A 19,821-nucleotide genomic window follows, 5' to 3' on the forward strand; every position below is an offset into this window, starting at 1 on the left:
TAGGATGTTGGTTTGTATGCCTACATGCCTGTTGTCACATCATCCATGGTTCAGGCTTAGCCCAGTGAACCCATCAAATCCAAATAGTGCTGATTTGTTGACTACAAAATTGGTCATGCTACATATAAATGATTTATTTACCCTTCTACATTGTTTTGGTTGAGTAGCTTTTGATTGTTGATGACTGAATTTATTGAAGTTTCAAAGTTCATGTTAAATTAAAATAGTAAGCTTCTGCAAACAGATACTGTTTATACAATGCATTGAGCATGAGTATAACGGACGAAAAAGCACGTAAAGTCTGTTTCATTTTTCGACAATATTAGCAACTTTATTGATGTAGCCTATTCTTATCTGAGGATAACTTTTGAACTATGTTGCATTGTCTTTCTGCCTTGTCAGTGTCCTCAAGTTTGAACCCTATTGTTTTATCAAAAAGTGTCATGTGAACTTGTAAAGTATTCTGCTAAGAGTAAGATAGTATGACTTAAGTTCTTGGCAAAGATGTTCAGTTAATCCTTCATGTAAGAAATCACCAAAACGAGTGAATTGTAAAAACACTGGTGTATTGTTATTGTTTGATTGTTCTCTCTGTATTAGTAGGCCTATCCTATTTTAGGCTATAGTATTACTAGTAAAGAGGGATAATTCTGGCTTTTATATTGTGGTAACATTGAATACCAAGCCTGTTTTGGTAGCCTTAGTTTGAGAGAGGATTTCAATTTTCATCACAGACCCTAGAAATAGTGAGAAAAGGTCTTCTAACCAACCAGTTCATTTGAATACCAGGGTATGGGGTATTTAAAGTGATTTTGCTTTGCATCTAGGGCATAGGCTGTACCTCATGTAAACAGTTGAGCTCCCTAGTGTCCTTATATCAGGTCAACATGACTGCATCAACATGGGTAATGTGACACATACTGGCAACTAGCCAAGGTCATTGGGATGTTTTCTGTCTGACCCAGCTGATCCACTATATACAACCAGTTGGTTCCCTGGTACTATACCTGTCACTAGGAGGGCTCAAGGGAGGGTCATCTCAGGTGAAGGTGATACAAGGTCCAATGTGTAAAGGCAGAAAAACAAGAGGTGTACATGTAAACAGTCATTGATGAAACGATTTCATGGTGTGGAAATAATAATATTGGAAATTTTGAACCAATGTGCAGCAGAAAAATGAAAATTTATATGCATAATTATAAACAAGCAAAACATATGATTACACATTGTTGAAAACAATTGAGGTCAGGTAAAATGTGCTGTTTATGTGGGTTTTAAATTTGTTTTCTTTGGGCTAAAAAAGGGGAGTGACTTGGCAAGACCTTACTATGTGTGAGACCCATTTACAATCATGTCATCTGGTATGAATTGAAATGAGGAGGCCAATCATAATACAGGTGTGAAACCAACCCAGCTAGGCAATCAGTCAGGTTGTTTTGGGATCCTTGTTGTCATGGCCAACAGATGACCATTACCATGGCTACCACTGGGCATTTGATCCAATTTTTTCTAGGTCATACTGAGTGATAACAAACGCACTGCTTGCTGCTATGCTGCTGGCCTGATTTGGGCCAGTGATTATGTGTAAAATGGTAATTGGTATTGAATGATGTTGGGAATCAGCAGGGAAATGGGTGTCCTCAGAAAACCCATTAGTGACCTCTGACCTACAGGATTTGTGAACACAATGCAACAGGTTGGACTCACTCACCTGCCGGGGGTGAGTTTGATGTTTTTAACCCACCAGGTGAAGAAGTTAATGGACTTGTTGCTGCTGAATACAGGATTGACCTGGGGACAATTTGACAAAATGTTGGCTAATGCACACAACTTAGTGGCATAGCTGTGATGGGTCTGTGGGTATGAAGATTGTGTAAAATGAGTGCCATATCTTATGACATGCAACAGGATTTGTTTCAAACAACAGGTGCCTAGTCTGCAAAAAATAAACCCCTCCAATATTAATATAGGCCAACATAATATGCACATAATCTGACCTAACTCAATACAAGGTAATGAAATTTAAAAGTTCATATTCATGTGGAAGGAAGAAATTGAGTGTGTTTATGATGTGAATCATTACTCTGTGTACCTCATAAGCCAACTTCTACCATGCAACGTGAGCTTCCATAGGAAATACAATATGAATTGAACATTAGCACACTCATCCTGCCTGCTTTATACCCCGTGCTTTACTACACCCTAGTAAGGATTTATGATGTAAAGGTCTGTCTGGGGCACTTGTTCTCACATACAGCTATAAATAACTTGGAAAAGTTCCGCTGTATAATAATCCTGGCAAAGTAGAGCCCTGATTTATTTAGACAAAAAACTTTGCATGGAGCAGTAGTAGACTGCAGGAAAGTGGTGACTCCTATTTCCCTAGCTTTGATCTGCAAATCCTGATGAGAGAGTGACACTGACAAAACCCTGGAAGTTAACCCCCATGCTAACATGATTAATCTTGTTTAGTGCTCAAAAGTACATCAGCCTAAGTAAACCTCAAATGGTGAGCGCAATGTTAAAATGAATACATTCAACTAAGTTATGAACTATATAAACTTGAAATATTTTTAATAGCATGATGAGTGCTCTTTCTGGTGACAATTTTAGTATGCACACTATCTGAGCTTCTAATCCAGAGCTGAATTGAATGGTAAGATATTTTCAAATTAGATGTGCATTGGTTGATGATTATTGCTATCATATGATAATGATCTGCACTTATAGTGGAATCGCAAAGCTGCATCATGAATTACGAATAGAAAATGGTGATACACTACACCCATAAGTGCTATCAGCATTGTTAAACTGCTGAAACATTAACACAAGTATCTCTCTAAAGGCCCGGAACCTGGAAGAGCTTGAGGCATGCACAGTTCCTACGCATTGTTTCATTATCCAGTAAAAATACACACCCTACTATATTATGTCCACAGGTTCAAGTTATGTAAATGAATACTCATCATGTCCCTCCTAGGCAAGGTCTTAGTCATATTCCACCAAAAATATTGGCAATTGTAGGAACTTGAAAATTCAATATATATGGGAAAAAAGCCTGGGTTAAATGACCTGGCATTTGGAGTATAGAAAATGTAGTAAATTTCAAGTGACAATTACCTCATAAATGAGACAAGACAACTTAATTCTTACTCTTAATGGTCAAGAATGATTAAAGTGTGGATTGCCGAAGCAGCTTAGTGAAAAAGGAAGTTGACTGAATGTGGATTATGTTGAGACAGCAACTATGGAACAACACATGTGACCTGCTTTTAACTTGACTAACCTTTGAAACTTGAAAGTGTAGTAAGGTGATGAAGAAGAAATCCTAATTCAATAGCATTTTAAATTGAAGAAAATGGCGGTGAACATATTGAATAGCCCCTGAAGAAATCTAATCTTGGCGCTTAGAAGGATGTATAATTGGATAACGTGCGACAATTGTGACTAACTTGTAAAATCAGAATATGAATCTACTGGCATTGGATGGTAGGCCTACATGCTAATGTAGATACCATGCAAGGAGGTTTTGGTATCCATTGTCCAAATGGTTTACTATTCCATGTTTGAATTCCATGAATGAAACCAAATAATTTTCATTTCCATGTGTTCCTTTTCCTCCTCCACCTATTTATAATGAAATAAAGAGTAAGTTTGTTTGTCTTTTAAATCAGAATTACCAAAAACCAGCACTGAACATCACTATATTTTTGGCCTCACAGAGGGCATGCAGATCATCCTAAGATAGCCAACCAGTGCAGTTGTAATCTTTTATAAGCTGCAGGCAACTGAACCAGCTTCATCAAATAATCCTGGCAAGTGAATGCATGGACAGTGCTCATTTCAAGCACAGCCCAGCAGTAATTGTGAACATTTCACCAGGCTGTGCAAAGATTTTATTTATTTATCCGGACGATAAAAAGAGGATCAGAATGTTACAAGCCTGTATCTGTAATTAAAGTTGCAAAAAATGTGTCTCAAGTGGAGTGTTTTGATTCAATTTCATTCACCAAAATGGATCAGAGGTATTTAATTTCACCGAGTAAATAGATTTTCAATTATCTTCATAATTATGCACTTGACTTCATTGTTACAAGTTTATACCAAAAATACCTTGTTTTAAATCAAACTGACCCCAAAAACGACACTCTTTCTTGGGTCATTGAAAATGTACCTGCAGGCCAGGAGTTTAGAGTAATTAAAACCAGTGGGCTAAAACTAATAATCTGAGATAGAAACTGAAATAAGGTCACACCATTAAGAGGTCAAGCACTACCAGCATAATTCGGAAGTTATATTAAGGTTCATTAAAATTTTCAATCAATTATAAGAATTTGCAACAGCAATAAATCAAAACGGTTCCCATGGAAGTCTATACAGCACAGAATATATGTAAACTGAGCACTTTATATAACCAGTTTGCTTTGCTTTGCGCATCACTCTGTCCTGTAAACATTCATCTGTGCTTGACACACTCCCAGCACATACTGTAATCAAACACTGTTTATATTTGGGAGTCTGAGGTCACTGACATTCTGCTGTACACCCACTTTACATAGCATCATTACTATGCACGTAGCATTTTTGTCTCTCTGTACCTCTGTGTACTACTTGGGTGTGCGTGCAACATGTCTCGCGTGCTTAACATGGCAGTGAGATTTTGACGTATTTTCAAAGCTTTATGATCACAAGTATGCTTATGTGGAGGCATCCTCTATCCTTCATGAATACTTATATTGTCTGCTATTTAATAGTTCAAGGTGATGCTCTGCTATTCAATACTGTCACAGATTTTGTTACATCACATCTGTAATCTGTTGGTCCTCTTAATGTTTGACATGCACTGCAGCGATGCAATAAGTTACGCTTGTATAAGGCGAAGCTAGCAATTTTTGCAATAAAATCAAATAGTGCTTAATACTTGTGCTCACTGAATAAAAAATTTACCCATTTAATATTTCCATCACATACGGTACATGTAAAGAAATTGATGTATGGTAGTTCTTTTAATAACACCCTTGAGCAATTTTGATCGTCATGGCATGCAAAATGAAATTTTGACATAAAAATTATTCTAAATTATAATGATTATTATTATTTCCAATTCATTGGGCATCTGTAGCACAGCTTTAAGATTAAAGTTCACATCGGCACAGGATATTGTGACCTTATTCTCATAGTATGAGAATGTTCAATAGCCTAGCTAGGCAATCTTTGATGGCCTCAAATCAGCAGCGATTGCTGTGCTCTCCATAAGCAGATGTATTATTTGTTTCCTTGCACTCTAAGGTGCATGATGTCAGCCATGCTGACAGGAGACTCTGATGGTCCCAGGCTGTAATGGTGTTTGACAGAGCACCATTTAGCATTTTAGCTGAAAGTTAAATGGCTGCCTGCTAGCATACTAAATTTTTGGTTTGGGGCAAATTTCCTCATATAAATTATGATGTAGAACTATGTGTAAACAGAACTATTATCTTATTTTTCCCTGAAAATTGGGAGCCTGTAAAATTTAAACTTTGATGCATGAATGTGCATCAATCCGGTAAATTTCCGAGGTGAAGGTCCCACTGTTGTTTGGCTTTCTGTGTAATGTCCAGTAGACCTAATATTATCTGTTTAGGTAAAAGCAAATCAGCCATAAATGAAATCAAACTATTTGAAAATGTCATCCTTTAACCATAGTTGTCACCGATCCCTTAACATGCTTAATGCATTGACAAGGTTACACAAATGTTGGAAGCAACCAAGATGAAATAACAGATGATGAGATCAAGGGACAGAGAAAATTGAATCCAAGTTGCTACAGTGTGGTGTTAAATTGCATGATCAACCAAACGCAGCAGGTTTTGGTTTTGCCTTTAGTACGAATTGAATGACTATGGATGAGTAGCACTATCATGAATGTGCTCATAGGTGATCTCTTTCGATTAGTAAATGGTAAATTGTGAACACTCAGGGGACCAAAAAAGAAAAAAAATCATTTCATTCATTAATAATATTGGCCCATCGGAGGTGATTGACACTGTTTATCAGCACTACAGCCAAAAGCCTAGATCATCCTTGTCATATGTAATGGATGAGTTTATTACATACGCGTAGATGACAATCGGATTGTCCTAAATCCCAGTAATGAGGTGGCATCTGTTTCAAAGTGCCAATTGTTTCATGTTTTTATGAATGATGCAAAATCTGCGAGGGTAATTATGCGCAGGTATTGCATTTAAATGGATTTTGATTTGAATTTTAATTGGATTAATTAGTTCAGCAGGGATTGGTGAATGTGATTGCAGCATGGCTTTGAAACAACCTTGAAAATATCATCTGCCTATGAAAAAGATAGGAATCTTGAAATCAGCGATTTTCAATGGATGACATAATTTGCTTCAGGTGAATTTAGCTTAGTAATAGAATAAATTCAGCCTGAAAAGAAAATATTTGCCTTCACTTATTCATATTGCAATTTATATTGGGAGACAGCATGCTACTATATACCGGTATATTTGCATATTTTATCATTGATTGTATGGAGGTCATTATAGCAATTTATCCAATACCTTCAACAATATTGATTAAAAAAATTGAGTTCATATTTTCCCTTGATGATCTAATAATTCATCCAAGCTTGTGGAACCATGACAGCAGGTTTGAATAAAATGTATTGCACTAGTAATTTAAAATTTGATATGGTTTGCGCGGCAGATGCATTGTGATCAATAGAATTGTGTTAGGAGGGCAAATTATCCAAATGCATTGCATAATTTAAAGCCAACTGTTGTGTTATTTCTCATTGGGTTTGCATCAAAAGTACAAGGCCTATTTTTTTTTTTTAAATATGATCATGAGATAAGATTAATCTTGGTAAAATTCTTGAATTTTGGTTTTCCATAGCAACAAACACAGTCATGCACATGTACTAGCCATGCACACGTGTGCGTTGCATATGCATCATCTCCCTAACAGTAACACAATCTCCCTAGCAACAATGGCTTCCAAGTTCAGGTGAAATAATCATGGCATTGCAGCCTTGGTCACATGAGTTCTCATACTTCCTCTTGGAAACTTGAAACAATGAAAGTGTAATCGGTTGCACTTCTTGTTGTTTTGCCACATCAAAACTTTGGTAACAAGCCCGGTCAAGGCCTACAGACCAACCGTGGCTATGGACCAGCTCTGAATAGTGTACCATACTATTGAAACACTAGGAATAAATGTATATTACATGGAATAGCAGGCATAAATAATAACGAGAATTAACAACAATAGTGAGAATTAACAAGCTATTGTGTCACTGTATGACCACCAGTTGTTTGTCTTTAATGAAAAAATTGATCTTCAGTATTAAGATTACAAGGAAAAACTAACTATTTTAGGCAAAGAACAAAGCACATTGAATGGTTGGTAATGAAGGCACAGGGGAGATATGGTTTGATGGTTGAATACTGCTTTTGTTTTGTTCAGAAAAGGTATTTATTAGCGAGCTTTACAAAGTAAATTGAGCCTAGCCTTGAGCAAGCCTCATTTGGGTTGTAAGCTCATGTGGGAAAGTTTGTGGGAAAAGTGAAATATTGGTGTTGTTTATAAAAGCAAAAAGGGAGCTTGTAATATTAATAATGTGAAATGAAATCCATGTGCATCAAATTCTTTTATCTGAAACGTTACATTACTTTCTATTTTCATTACAACCTTCATCGGTTTGTTTGACTTAGATTTTTATCATGAAAATTTGGGCTTGTATGTCAGAAAACAGAATATTGGGAGATATTGTTCGTTCTTGTTTTACCATACATGTATTTCAAGGTCATACGCATGGAGAACAATGAAGACAATTTAGTAGACAGTGAAGTGTACAAAATTATGTATAACTGAAGGTTTTGCGTGACATGACAACAGCAGGATGCATCTCTTGCAAGAAAGTCCTTGCAATGATCAATTGTTGCTCTTGTGTACTATTCATTGACACCATAGCACAATACAGAAAATGCATGAGTAACTATTCACAATGAACACAATGGATGAATGGAGAAACTTGTTTGTGCAAATACATGTGAAAGTCAGTGGGAGTGGCACACAGTCAAAATCTCAGCTGAGCCCCTGACTGGCTCCTTCATTCACTGGGTCATGTGAGTTGTTGCTGCCCTGGGCGAGCCTGCTGCTGCTGCACACACAAAACTTTCTGGCTTGGCTAGTAGTCCCTCCATTGGAATTGTGGACTTTTAAAAAAGCAAATCCCATTGTACTACTATTTAGTTTCCCAAATTGACCAACAGTCCAAAGTTAGAATCCTAATTGACCATGTTGACCATTGAACAGACCAAATGCAAAAGGTCAGATTTTTACTATGCTTCAAATAGGGCCCTACAATCATGTGAATGTGAGAGTTTAAATGCAAAGCAACTAGATTTCCTCTTCCCATTCCACTTAATAATACAGTGATACTATGGTGATTTATGTAGTCCATTTGTGGATTATGTGTATAAGCCTATAACTTTGTATAATACTTGTTTTCATATGAGATTGGCCCAAAAGAAAATGGACAAGAGGAAATGACAAACATGGGCAGTGTTGATGGATGCAGAGTAGGGCAAATCTGACAATCACAAAATACTGGCCCAATTACTAAAAATAAAATAAGAACTTGATATATCAGATCTTTTTCATTCAATTTCTGGATGGTTTCTTTTTTTTGTTTTCCTACAGGCGTGCCCACCTGAGAAACTGCCTGGAGCAGCTTAAAGAAATGGTGCCACTGGAAACAGAATCATCACGCCACACTACACTGGGGCTGCTAACAACCGCCAAAGCATTCATTCAGGTAAACACCTAAACAACTTCAACATCAAAACAACAGGCTACAGGTATAATGTAAAAGAATTAGCCCCAGTCTACTCTACCTAGGCAGGGCAGATGTGAAAAGGTGAGATAAAAATGTAGGAGTGTGATCATGCTATGGAATGGGGAGGGTCTTGAATCAATTGATAACTTTAAAGGTACATATTCTCTCCACCAGGGCTTGAGGATGAGAACTTTTTGACATTAACATTTGGAAATAACGTTTTTAGTTAGCATGTGTAATTCACACTGGAATTTGAAGTGAAACATAGTGCATCTGCAAGGTTTGTTTGATTCAAACATTGTAGAGTGTCTTACTCAAATATAATCATGACCATACTTCTAGGATAGCACCAGGCTGCATTTTGGGGTCCCAGACTCACCAAAATACAGTTGGGACCCCTTTAAAAAAAAATTCTGCAAGTTCAGGGGTTCTTGTAGACCCCCAGCTTTTTAATCTACATGTAGCGCTACCGCAGACATACTATTTGTGCAACTCTGACTCGGCAAATTCTACTATGGACCCCCTACTTTCAGATTTTCTGCAAGTTCAGGGTCCCTGTGGACTCTGGAGCGCTTTGTTCTAGCTACCCCTGCCCCCCCCTTACTCATTATCCGCAGTGAGAAAAGAAATCAAATAAAAAAAGTCCATCTGACTAACTTTGTTTTTATTTTCATGCACAGAGCCTTGAAGAAAAAGAAGAAAAATTTCAGTCATCCAAAGAACAGTTAGCAAGGGAACAGAGATTTCTTAGGAGAAGATTGGAACAGCTAACACATACAGTCAGAAGGAAACCAAGGCAAGACAGTACTGGTAGCTCACTAGCCTCAGACGATTCAGAAAAAGGTGAGATATATTGGCTCAATGAGGTGATTTCTGTTGGATTATCGCCAACAGGTGATTGGAGCAAAGTCAAGCGATATGGAATGTTCAATTGCTAATTGGCATTGCAGTTTTATCAGGAATTTATTATTTTCGCAGACACAAAGTAAACTTAATACTTGGGACAACAAACGTCACATGACAATTCATAGGTTAATGAACATGGGAACAAACATGTCTGGCATAAAAAGAAACAGGAATTGTACATAAGGTTACATCTACATTTCACATACAAGTTTTCCACAACTCAAATAATGTCATTTGTGATCTGTATATTTTGACATTTCCGAAGGAAGAGTAAAAGGTCAAGTGTAAAAAGTAGTTGTCTATTCTTGTCAATTCTAAAATCATCTCAATGATTAGGATTAATAGTGAAGGTGACAGTGAAAATATGCTGTGCCTATAGCAGGTGCATGCAGGTGTACGCACACGTGTATGAACACTTGGTCCCAAGTATTAATTTGACTTGTGTCACATGTTTCGCCATTACTTAGTCATCTTCTCCCCAGGAAAAGTTGGCAATGTGTCAGAAAACTTTGAACACAATACTTTAGTAATGATAAATTGGTTAAAAAAGTAGCAAAGATGATAGTAATTGTTGGCACTTAAACAGATAGAAATAGGCAACCATTGCAAATACATAGACTTATTCAAGGGCTAAAGAACAGTTGCATTGATAGGGATGTGGTCCCTATCTCTGGCAGGATAATAAGCTGTCATATCATATGATCAAAAACAACACTTTGCCAGATATTCAATTTAGGTCATGATGTGTGTTGATCCATGTGTCCATTACTCCTTGTAAACCGATATAGCTCTCAAGCATCTAGCTGGTTCTTTAAATGAAGAGTAATAATTATGGTAGAAGGTTGTGCCAGCTTAATTTTGATTTCCTTTTACTCTTCAGGGAAAGTAGGACAGAGTACACTTAACCATGAGTTGTCAGTTCTTTGACCTAGTTTATAAACATGAAAAAGCTATTTCATCAAGTCACCTTTACCTGGATGTGACCTTCATGATTGAAAAGTCATATGTTACTTGCAGTGACCACTTGAAATCAAGTTACATAACTTGATACTGTACAGGTTAATTCAATTTTGATCGTACATGAATCATATGTCCAATATGAATATGTTGCAAACTGAATTATTCAAATTAATAAATGGTGTTTTGGGTGTTTTCGTTTGGGTGGGGTTTTTTCTTCTTTACTTATGTAATTCATTGTTTTGCTAAATATGAGTTGTGTTTGGATGTGCCTTAAAATGTGTAAAAAAGCAGTAAATAAAAGATTTTTAGTCAAATTAACTTTGATTCTTTAAAATTTAGGACTGCTGCTAGAAATGCCTGCTTCACTTGGCATAGAATATTTTAATCCCCATATCAATCATTTGTATTCATTCAACAACAGCCTTGACATTTCAATATTTGGCGCAGTAATTTACCAACAAACACCCTTTCACTGTCCTCAAACAACTAAACCTAAATGGCTGTCTAATCAAACAAGAAAACTGAATTTTGACCATTTGTTAAGTAGTTAGGAAGCCTTAATGAAAATGGATCCTGACTAATATGCTACAGCTAATGGCTCATGACTGGATGTTTTGATAAATGGTTAATGATTTGGGTGAATTAATTGATCATACAGCAGACGTGGAATATCATTTTGAACTTAGCTTCAAATGACCAAATTTATTCAATTAGGTCCGTGAAGGGAAGTTATCGTTAAAGAAGAATCTATTTTAGTCACAGTTTTATGATCTTTCTAAATGTGGGATCTCTTTACATTGTACAAACACAGTGACTCAGGCTCCCTTTAATGGATGATCAATAATTGCCCTGAAAACATTGTGACACTATCGACAGAGAGCTACCAATAACTCCTAGTAGCTAGCGCACAATTTAATATTGCGTTCTATTATTTGTGACTTGGGTTTGGCCCAGAAATAAGAGCTTCACTATAGTATACAGTTGTAGTTCAATAGCAATGGAAAGAGTCTCAAGGAAATAGTAATATTATGATTTTATTACACACCTAGTCCAGCATTATTGTGATGTATATTTGAGATGGATGTGTGAGTGTGAAATTTGATCAGATATTGTCAATCGATGATTAAAATTAAACTATCATATTTTTCTCTTTCTCTCTCTCTCTTTGCTACAGATGATATGATTGATGTAATAGGTTATAATAGCGACAGCGACAGAAGTAGTTCAGACCTTAATAACGGTAGCGATGGTGGATTGGCAGTTAGTTCTAAGAACATTATCATCCAGCAATTCTGATCATGCCCTCCGCTGGACAAGACTAAAAAAAGCAGCCAAAAACAAAAACTCCACTGGCCCCGTCCCAGCGAAGAAAAATGCAACTTTGTGTTGTAGTGAAAGCCTTGCTGGAGCAAAAAAATAAATTATTATAATGATAATAATTATTAAAAAGGCAGGAGAGGCATGACTTGACATCTGCAATTTGGAAGGAATATATTCACATGATAAAAGTGCCACAAGAAGTTTGTAACAAGGATAATAAAGTTACAAAATCAGTTACAAAGAGTGGAGGTAAATATTTTGGCATGGTTAACAATAACCATTGTTTTTGCTATTTAGACTTATTACTAGTCCGAGTAGCAAATTTGTCTTAATATTATATTAACACAACTACCTGTAAAACTCAAATGGATGGAAAAAAAAAGGTATGTCGAATTGTGACCAATTTTATACTTAGTGCCTGTTGAATAGAGAAGACTAAAAAAAGTAAGAACTAAGAAGTAGTGATGTAAAAATGAAGGTATTTCCCCCCGATATGAATACACCCAGTTTCCAAACTTTATAAAGCACTGCCCGGTAGGTTCTAAACAGTTTACTTTGCTACATGTGACATAATATTACCTTTGAATAAGCATGCATAATTTATTTATTTTCAGAAGCAAATTCTACTGAGCTTAAATACAACAATGTATTTGCAAATGCAAAATCAATCATATTTATAAATTGTATTTGGCAAGGTCAAACAAAATATAAAAGAAATTCAATATGAATGATTAGCACACATTTTATTCACTCATCCACAGGTGTAGAATTTTTAAACAACTATATGCAATATGTTAATTCATTACGATCTTGACCTATACTGGATTGTAGCCAGTGAGTATCCACACAATCAAAATACTGACCAGTGCACAGGGAATCGGTATTATCTGACAACTGAGGTCATTAAAAACCATTGACCTTTTAAAAATATGTTCATTTCACCATTCCTTCAAGATATTATTTACTTCTCTGTATCAGAGAAAGTGCTATATGATGAGTCTACTCCAGCATTCCTTTGATGTATCAGCGCTTTACAAGTTGAAATGAGTACGCCAATAAACTGCTCTCTTTTGCTATCATCACTCTCAGCATTGCAATTAATTATGTGCAGTCCATTTATAGTTGAATTGGAAAAAATGCAAGGAAATGACCACTGCAATTGCATGCAATAAATAGTCATTGCTTCAAGCTGTCGTTAGAAACTTGAAATAATGAGGTATAGTCAGAACAAGACTATGTTACATATAACCCACATAAATTGAATTTTTTAACGGAGAGGTCAGTGTACAAGATTTATCAATGAGGAGCCGCTTCTATTTGTTTTTATAGTAGTAGTGGGCTTACTTGCACAACTGTAGTTGGTCGGCAGGCGATTATCATTGAAGAAGTATGCATAGCATTAAGTCATACAACGTGCGGTGGTAGTGACCTTTTTATATAATCGTACAAGTCAGATTGTTATCACAATCATTATTGACTGGCAATATTAAAAGCCATTTTCTTTCTTTCTGCATAATTATCTGAAATGAAAATCTTAATTTTCCTTCCTTTTCTTTTAATAGTAACAAAATTTAATTGAAACCATTTTGCTTCTAATAAAAACATGAGAAATCAAATTACTTTACGGTAGCCTCATTAGAAGGATATTTGCATGGAGACAAAATTATTCAAGCATTTTTTCAACACTGCACATTTAACAAAAATTGAGCGCTTTGATAACAAAAGTGTCTTTGTTTCCTAGAAAGGCCTTGGCATGATTTTACATTGTCAATTTCTTCACAACAAAGATGTTCTTACTGCATTCAAGCAGAAAGAATGAGGTTTTACTAATCTCATCTTTAAGGACAATTCAAAGTAAATAACAATGGGAAAAAAAAAAGTGGTCCAAGGCCAAGGTTATAATTACTTCAATAAAAAAAAGAAAATCATTCTGAACCTGACCTGAATTGGGAATTGATCAAAATTTATTGTGATTTTATTTATAGAACCCTTCTATTACATCCACCAAATGGAGTAAAAAAATCAGAAAAAATTAAATCTTCACTTGAGATGGATTGTAATGAGAAAGCAGGGTAGGATAAGTGCAGCAGGCAGTGCTGTCATAAAAGATTGCTGGATAATGCAACTGCTGTAGAGAATAGATGATAATAAAATGCTGCTTTGCCTGCTACGTTTTAGAGCTTTTATCTCCAAGGCATGGACTAACTATAACTAACCTCTTGTGCAGTCATTCCATGTTTTGGTTGAAATTCAATTTGCGTTTGAGTGCATGCGAAATGCGTTAGAGAGCGTGGAAAAAAAATAATGTCCTTGCATTTGATTATTTCCCCTCCTATGAGCACATAGAAAGAATGCTTGACTGACTTCTAAACACGTGCCTGGTCATTTTGTATAGGCACACGTATCGTATGTTTTAACCTCCGGGGCTTTTGTGTGTGTTAAGAGTGGGAAATACCTTCATTGTTTTACGCTATGGAAGTTTGTATTTAAAAAATTGCTACAGGGGGAATTAGTTACTTGGGAAAGACCAACGTCAAAAGGCTCAAGGCCAACGAGGGGTATAACGATCCTTTGTCAGGAGTGCTCACATGACCCACTGCTACCCTTGGGTTTGTTGCTAGGACGACAAAGAACATAATGTGGTCCATGCAGGAGGAAACGGGGATTGCTCATTTGCATTACACAAGCTTTTATGGCAGGGAAATTTTTTGTGAGAAGATTCGGAAGAAAGAATGAGTTTCACAATCAACACCTGCCCCCTATACCCCAGTCAACACCTGTAACCACAATGTTACCAAAATGTAAATTGCGACAAAGGATTTTATTTCCGTACACATTTATTTTTATACTAATATCGAGACCAAAAAGCTGAAGACAATATAGAAAATGAATTTTCTCAGCTTTGTTGGAATATATTTGTCAATGAAATGAAATTACAAATTTTGGGTTAAGCAGTTAATTTCTGGGTCACTTACAGTACAGGAGATTCTGTATAGTAGAGCACTCATGGCTTGAAGTATTTTCCCCCTTTGTAAATAAAAAGGAAATTAGAAAAGCATTTCCATTTTAACAGAAAAATTTGCAACATGCAGTTAACACAGAAGTGTCGGGATTGTGTGTTGGGAATTTATATTTTTCTGTTAAATTGGAAATTTACGATTTCTTCCAATTGAATAGATCTGAATGATAACCAAATGATTACAAATTGCTTATGCCGAGTCGTAACTGGACTCTCATCTGGTTTATAGTATGTTTTAAACTAAAACGGGTTAATCTGAAAGTTCGCAGCTGGCTCACTCATTTCTAGAGTAAGGCGTAAATGATTCATAAAATATTCCACGTGGAAAGAGCCTAGTGGGAGAAATAGTGAAACGAGTTGGATCAATATCCGTCGGTGCTAGAAATGAGTGATCACACTGTTTTCATGGATATACTTTAACACGGTGTATTTTAATTGTAAGCCACCGTGCAAGAGTATACCCATGTGAACTGTCCTTCAAAGGTATATTTAGCTACTACAAATTGCTTTTGAAAAATTGTGAATATTTTATAAAAAGAGGAAAAAAATATTAAAGAGTAATTGTTCTCAGGGTACTATAGTTCATAGAATGCATGCATAAAGAATGGAATGATTTTCTTGCTCTGGTCAAGGCTTGACTAAAATCTGGACATATTCAGTTGGGAAGAGGATGATTTACAAACAAAAATCATAAAATGTGGAGAATGAGCAACTGAAATTATGCTGCATTTACATGTAATGTATTTATAAAGAGAAAACTATGAAGACTGAATAGTCTTTTTTGTAACATACATGTAATTTACATTGTATTTTATTTTGTGCCGTTCCTTTGCCAAATGTGGTCTCGTCTTTTTTTTTTCTTCTTTGCTACAAGCCTCAACTCCAGAGTGCAAAGGACATTCTCTGTATAATCATGCATGATATTGGACTTTGAAATGTGAATCTGTTGGATTCACCACAAAAAAGATGTAATAATTTTTTTGTAAGTCGTTTATCTTCATGCAGAGTGAATGAAAGCGTACATATGACGATGATAGGTTGCAGAGTTTGTTATTTTTTTAATCTCTTGGCTTCTGTTTTATTCAAAATGATGAAAACCACCATGTATTTTCTTATCAAATGCAGGCAGGCCTTGATCACAGTATTATTCAAATTCTATACAGGGCTGCGTGTAGATAAAGAAATGCATGGTCGTGATCATACCTCATTCCTCAGTGGTGACACTTTTCTTATAAACATGGACGTTCCCCAGCACATTTTTATTGAATAAGATAAGATGTTTTAAGTGTGTAAAAATTCTTTGTATAGATGGATTTTCAAAAAAAAGTATTTGCATTTGAAAGGCTTAGCATATAAAAGATACTATACTGTGTGTATCATGTTACGTTTGATAAGTATTCTTTTTTTTTCAGCAGCAGAAATTGGTATTGTTATGTAATAATGATAAAACTAATGCACAAATTAGAAATACTTACAATAACCAGCTCGTTATAAAATATGCTGATAATAGGTAGTTTTGCTTATTTTTTGTTTGTATAGTTCAGTATTCATTTGAACAAAGTATTGGAAGTTCTAACAAAAGTTTTCCAAAATAAGGGTTTTGGAAGTCCTTAAATACAGGTAATTCTGAGTGGTATGTAGCACAAATTAAGTACATACATTGTTTGCAACATGCCTACCAACAACCAAAAGGCTACAGACTGGCATGGTAGGTTGCATTTTATGGTTTTTAATTTAAGTCAAATATGTTCCAAATTTGCCACATCTAGATTAGATATGTTTTAACGTTGTACTGATTACAACAGTGTAGCAATACACCCAGACATAGCAGTGAGACGCTGCTTTGTTTTTAACACGGGCATTTTCCATAGAGGGATTATGGGCATTAAAAAATAGTAGTTTAGAAACTTATATTCCTGAGAGAGAATAATCATTAATGTGCATGATGTTTGGGGGAAATCCCCTATCAGCTTAAAATATCTAACGTGAGTATCTATTGTGTGTTTAAGGAAAAAATTCAAAATGTCACAAAAGTTTTTAAAACTTGAAATTAAATTTAAACCTTATTGTCATGTAATGTATCATCGCTCATTGCTTATCTTAGTGAAACTAAGCACAACCTTTGGGTCTCAAGTGACTTTATCCCTGATGGTCAGTGTAAATCGCTTGCTTATTTTTGGGACATCATCACCCTGGGTATGAGATTGTCATGATCAGTAATTGTGAAGTGTTTCCCCTTTGGTGCTATCGGAAACCGGGAAGGCTAATTTGGTTTAAATTGTAAATTTTGAGCGACGAGGAGAAGTCAAGAAGACAAAAGCTTGTTTTTAAAAGAGAGAGAGAGATTATATTTAGCATAGGCAAGGACACTGTACAGATTTTAAAAAAAATTATTGGCATATTTATGATTATCTTTTTCAAAAATGACACAAATTTAATATAATTGGTATCTTTTTAAAAGATCAATAAAGCTTTGAAATGGTGGCCTAGATGTGGTATGTTTATGAAGTAGCTTCGCTGTCAAATAGGCGACAGTTTTCTACAAGAAGTTATACCTCCTTAACATGGATAACCCTGCACCTTGTATAGCAAGTAATGATGGCAATAAGGTGATGTGTAACTTACACACAATCTTTCTTACTGCATCAGTTAAGAAAGCTCAGGGTTATCCAGTTTAAGGAAGTAATAGTTTTAGAAATATTTCCAGACACACATTTTTTCATAGACTGTGGTCTGCGTTTATAATAACTATCTATTATTATTTATCACTTTTTTTGTGCTCTTGGTTGCGACATGTTTTTTAGCAATATATGAACAGATGTTAATCTTTTAGCGTATAGACTTGTGCGTATTGAGTGTACTTGTCAGAAGGTATTAAAGAGTGTTGTATCTATTTAAAAATGAAAAGCAAGTCTGGAAGAGATCCGATGCTGGTCTTTAATGACAGCCTATTTTTAACTAACCTTATTCTGCAATGCAAAAGTAATTCGTAGCTTTCTAATCAAATTTACTACTAATCTACACGGAACAGTTCTGCTGTTGTTGTGTGTTTTTAATTTTTTTTTTCATAGAGAGAGAGACGTTTCTATATTGATCTGTTTCAAAGATATTTAGTATAAAGTGTTTATGTAATGGAAGTGAAGTGGCTTAAAGAAGAAGGGGTCTTAAAAGTATTGAAAAAACAGTTTGCATGCAGTTGTCAGAGTGCAGGGGAACTTATTAAGCAAAAAGTCCATTGTGTTTTTTGTCTTAATGTTTTTGTAGATTATAGACCATTTTCCCAACAAAAACAAAAGATTCAAACCCATCATGACCCAATTTTTCTTCAAAGTGTGTAAATATTCTATTATAATCTGTATGTCTGAAATTTTTGGGTCAACATTGGGAAGTGAATTACTCACTCCCTCTTGTACTAAAGAGAGAAATAAAAAGTTCTATTTCAAGAACAATCAAAATAATATTGGATTTGTTGGTGTTATTATTGCATTGTTTACTATTTATGTGTACAGGATTACCAATAAATAAGTGGATATTGGATACGCTGTATTCCACCAAAGATCGTGAAGCAGGGGAAAATGGCAAATCTTGGCTGTTTTCATGCACCATGGAAGGTACATGTAGTGTATGCTTGTTTGCATCCTGCGTGTAATGTGATTTTGCCAATAGCGTACTATACATGTAAGTGCGCTACACTACATGTTTAACATTTTGTAACACTTGCATGAAGACACCAATTATTGATTAATTTCGGTGCCAAAAAACGACAGGTACACTTTTTCAGTACACTAGACCCATATTATTTGACTAATGCAACAGCTCCTTAGCATTAAGCTATAGCTCGGAATCTTTCAACTTTTTCTCACGCTTGTAACACTGGTGTTTTGAATAAATGACACAAATTATATAATATTAATATATATACAGGAACAAAAATTTATAAAGAAAGCCTGCTGAGATAGAAGTAGACAACTTAAAATATGTTGCAGTTATAAGCGCATACTCCAAAAATGGAGCAAAACAAAAGGTCATAAATTTTGTTTTGCCCCAGTAATCCCAATGAAAATCCTGTAAAGCACTAGAACTTGCTCAGTTCCCACGGATTGTGATGCCGGAATAATGAGCGCGAAGCGCAATCAGTTCGCAGATTGCTTGTGGATAGTGCAGAGGCTCTTTACTCTAGAGCTAGCAAAGCAAGAATCCACAATGGCTGCCCTCTAGACATTTTCATATGGAATTTTTCCATTCCATATTTACACATCTAAAAATATAACACCTGGCAGCTATTGGAGGTAAAGTGCCTTCATGCACTAACCCCTCAATATGCTTTGCAGGGTTTTTATTGGGATTATTAATTGGGGCAAAACAAAATTCATGAAAACCTTTATCCGGGGTAATGACCCAGGGTAATGATATTTGGGAAGTTGTATTAAAATGAAACCCCTTCCTCTTTTACTGCTTGTCCTCCATTCACACCTTCAATAGAATTAAATCTATCTGCAAAGAGGCTATACTTTAATTTAAATTTTCTGGTACATACTGTGTTGGTTTTTGGAAAAGGCACTACCTGAACCCTTATAAAAGGAGACCCAGCTAGAAACAATTGACTAAGACCCCCTTTACCCTACCTGAGCACCATGTATAGTATCTACAACACATTTCACAGGTGCCAGGCTTGGTACTGAGTAGAACTGGCTCAGTTCCTCTGACTACGAGTACGAGGTCGTGCAGCGATTTGCCACTTCAGAGCACTACTTCCAGCGGGTACTGGTTACGGCACTAG

General features: G+C 35.7%; 1 protein-coding gene across 1 annotated transcript in view; it reads left to right on the top strand.

Annotated features, from left to right (window-relative positions):
- LOC140148639 (max dimerization protein 1-like) overlaps nucleotides 1-18,499 on the top strand; it is a 33,001-nt gene extending 14,502 nt beyond the window's left edge. Inside the window, exons 4-6 of the mRNA XM_072170667.1 lie at nucleotides 8,701-8,815; nucleotides 9,517-9,679; nucleotides 11,877-18,499. Of these exons, the coding sequence (XP_072026768.1) occupies nucleotides 8,701-8,815; nucleotides 9,517-9,679; nucleotides 11,877-11,998 (400 nt within the window). The 3' untranslated portion in view covers nucleotides 11,999-18,499. The remainder of the gene's footprint in view (nucleotides 1-8,700; nucleotides 8,816-9,516; nucleotides 9,680-11,876) is intronic.
- The last annotated feature ends 1,322 nt before the right edge of the window (nucleotides 18,500-19,821 follow it).

The sequence above is a fragment of the Amphiura filiformis genome, chromosome 3, assembly GCF_039555335.1.
Source record: "Amphiura filiformis chromosome 3, Afil_fr2py, whole genome shotgun sequence".
Classification (NCBI taxonomy): domain Eukaryota; kingdom Metazoa; phylum Echinodermata; class Ophiuroidea; order Amphilepidida; family Amphiuridae; genus Amphiura; species Amphiura filiformis.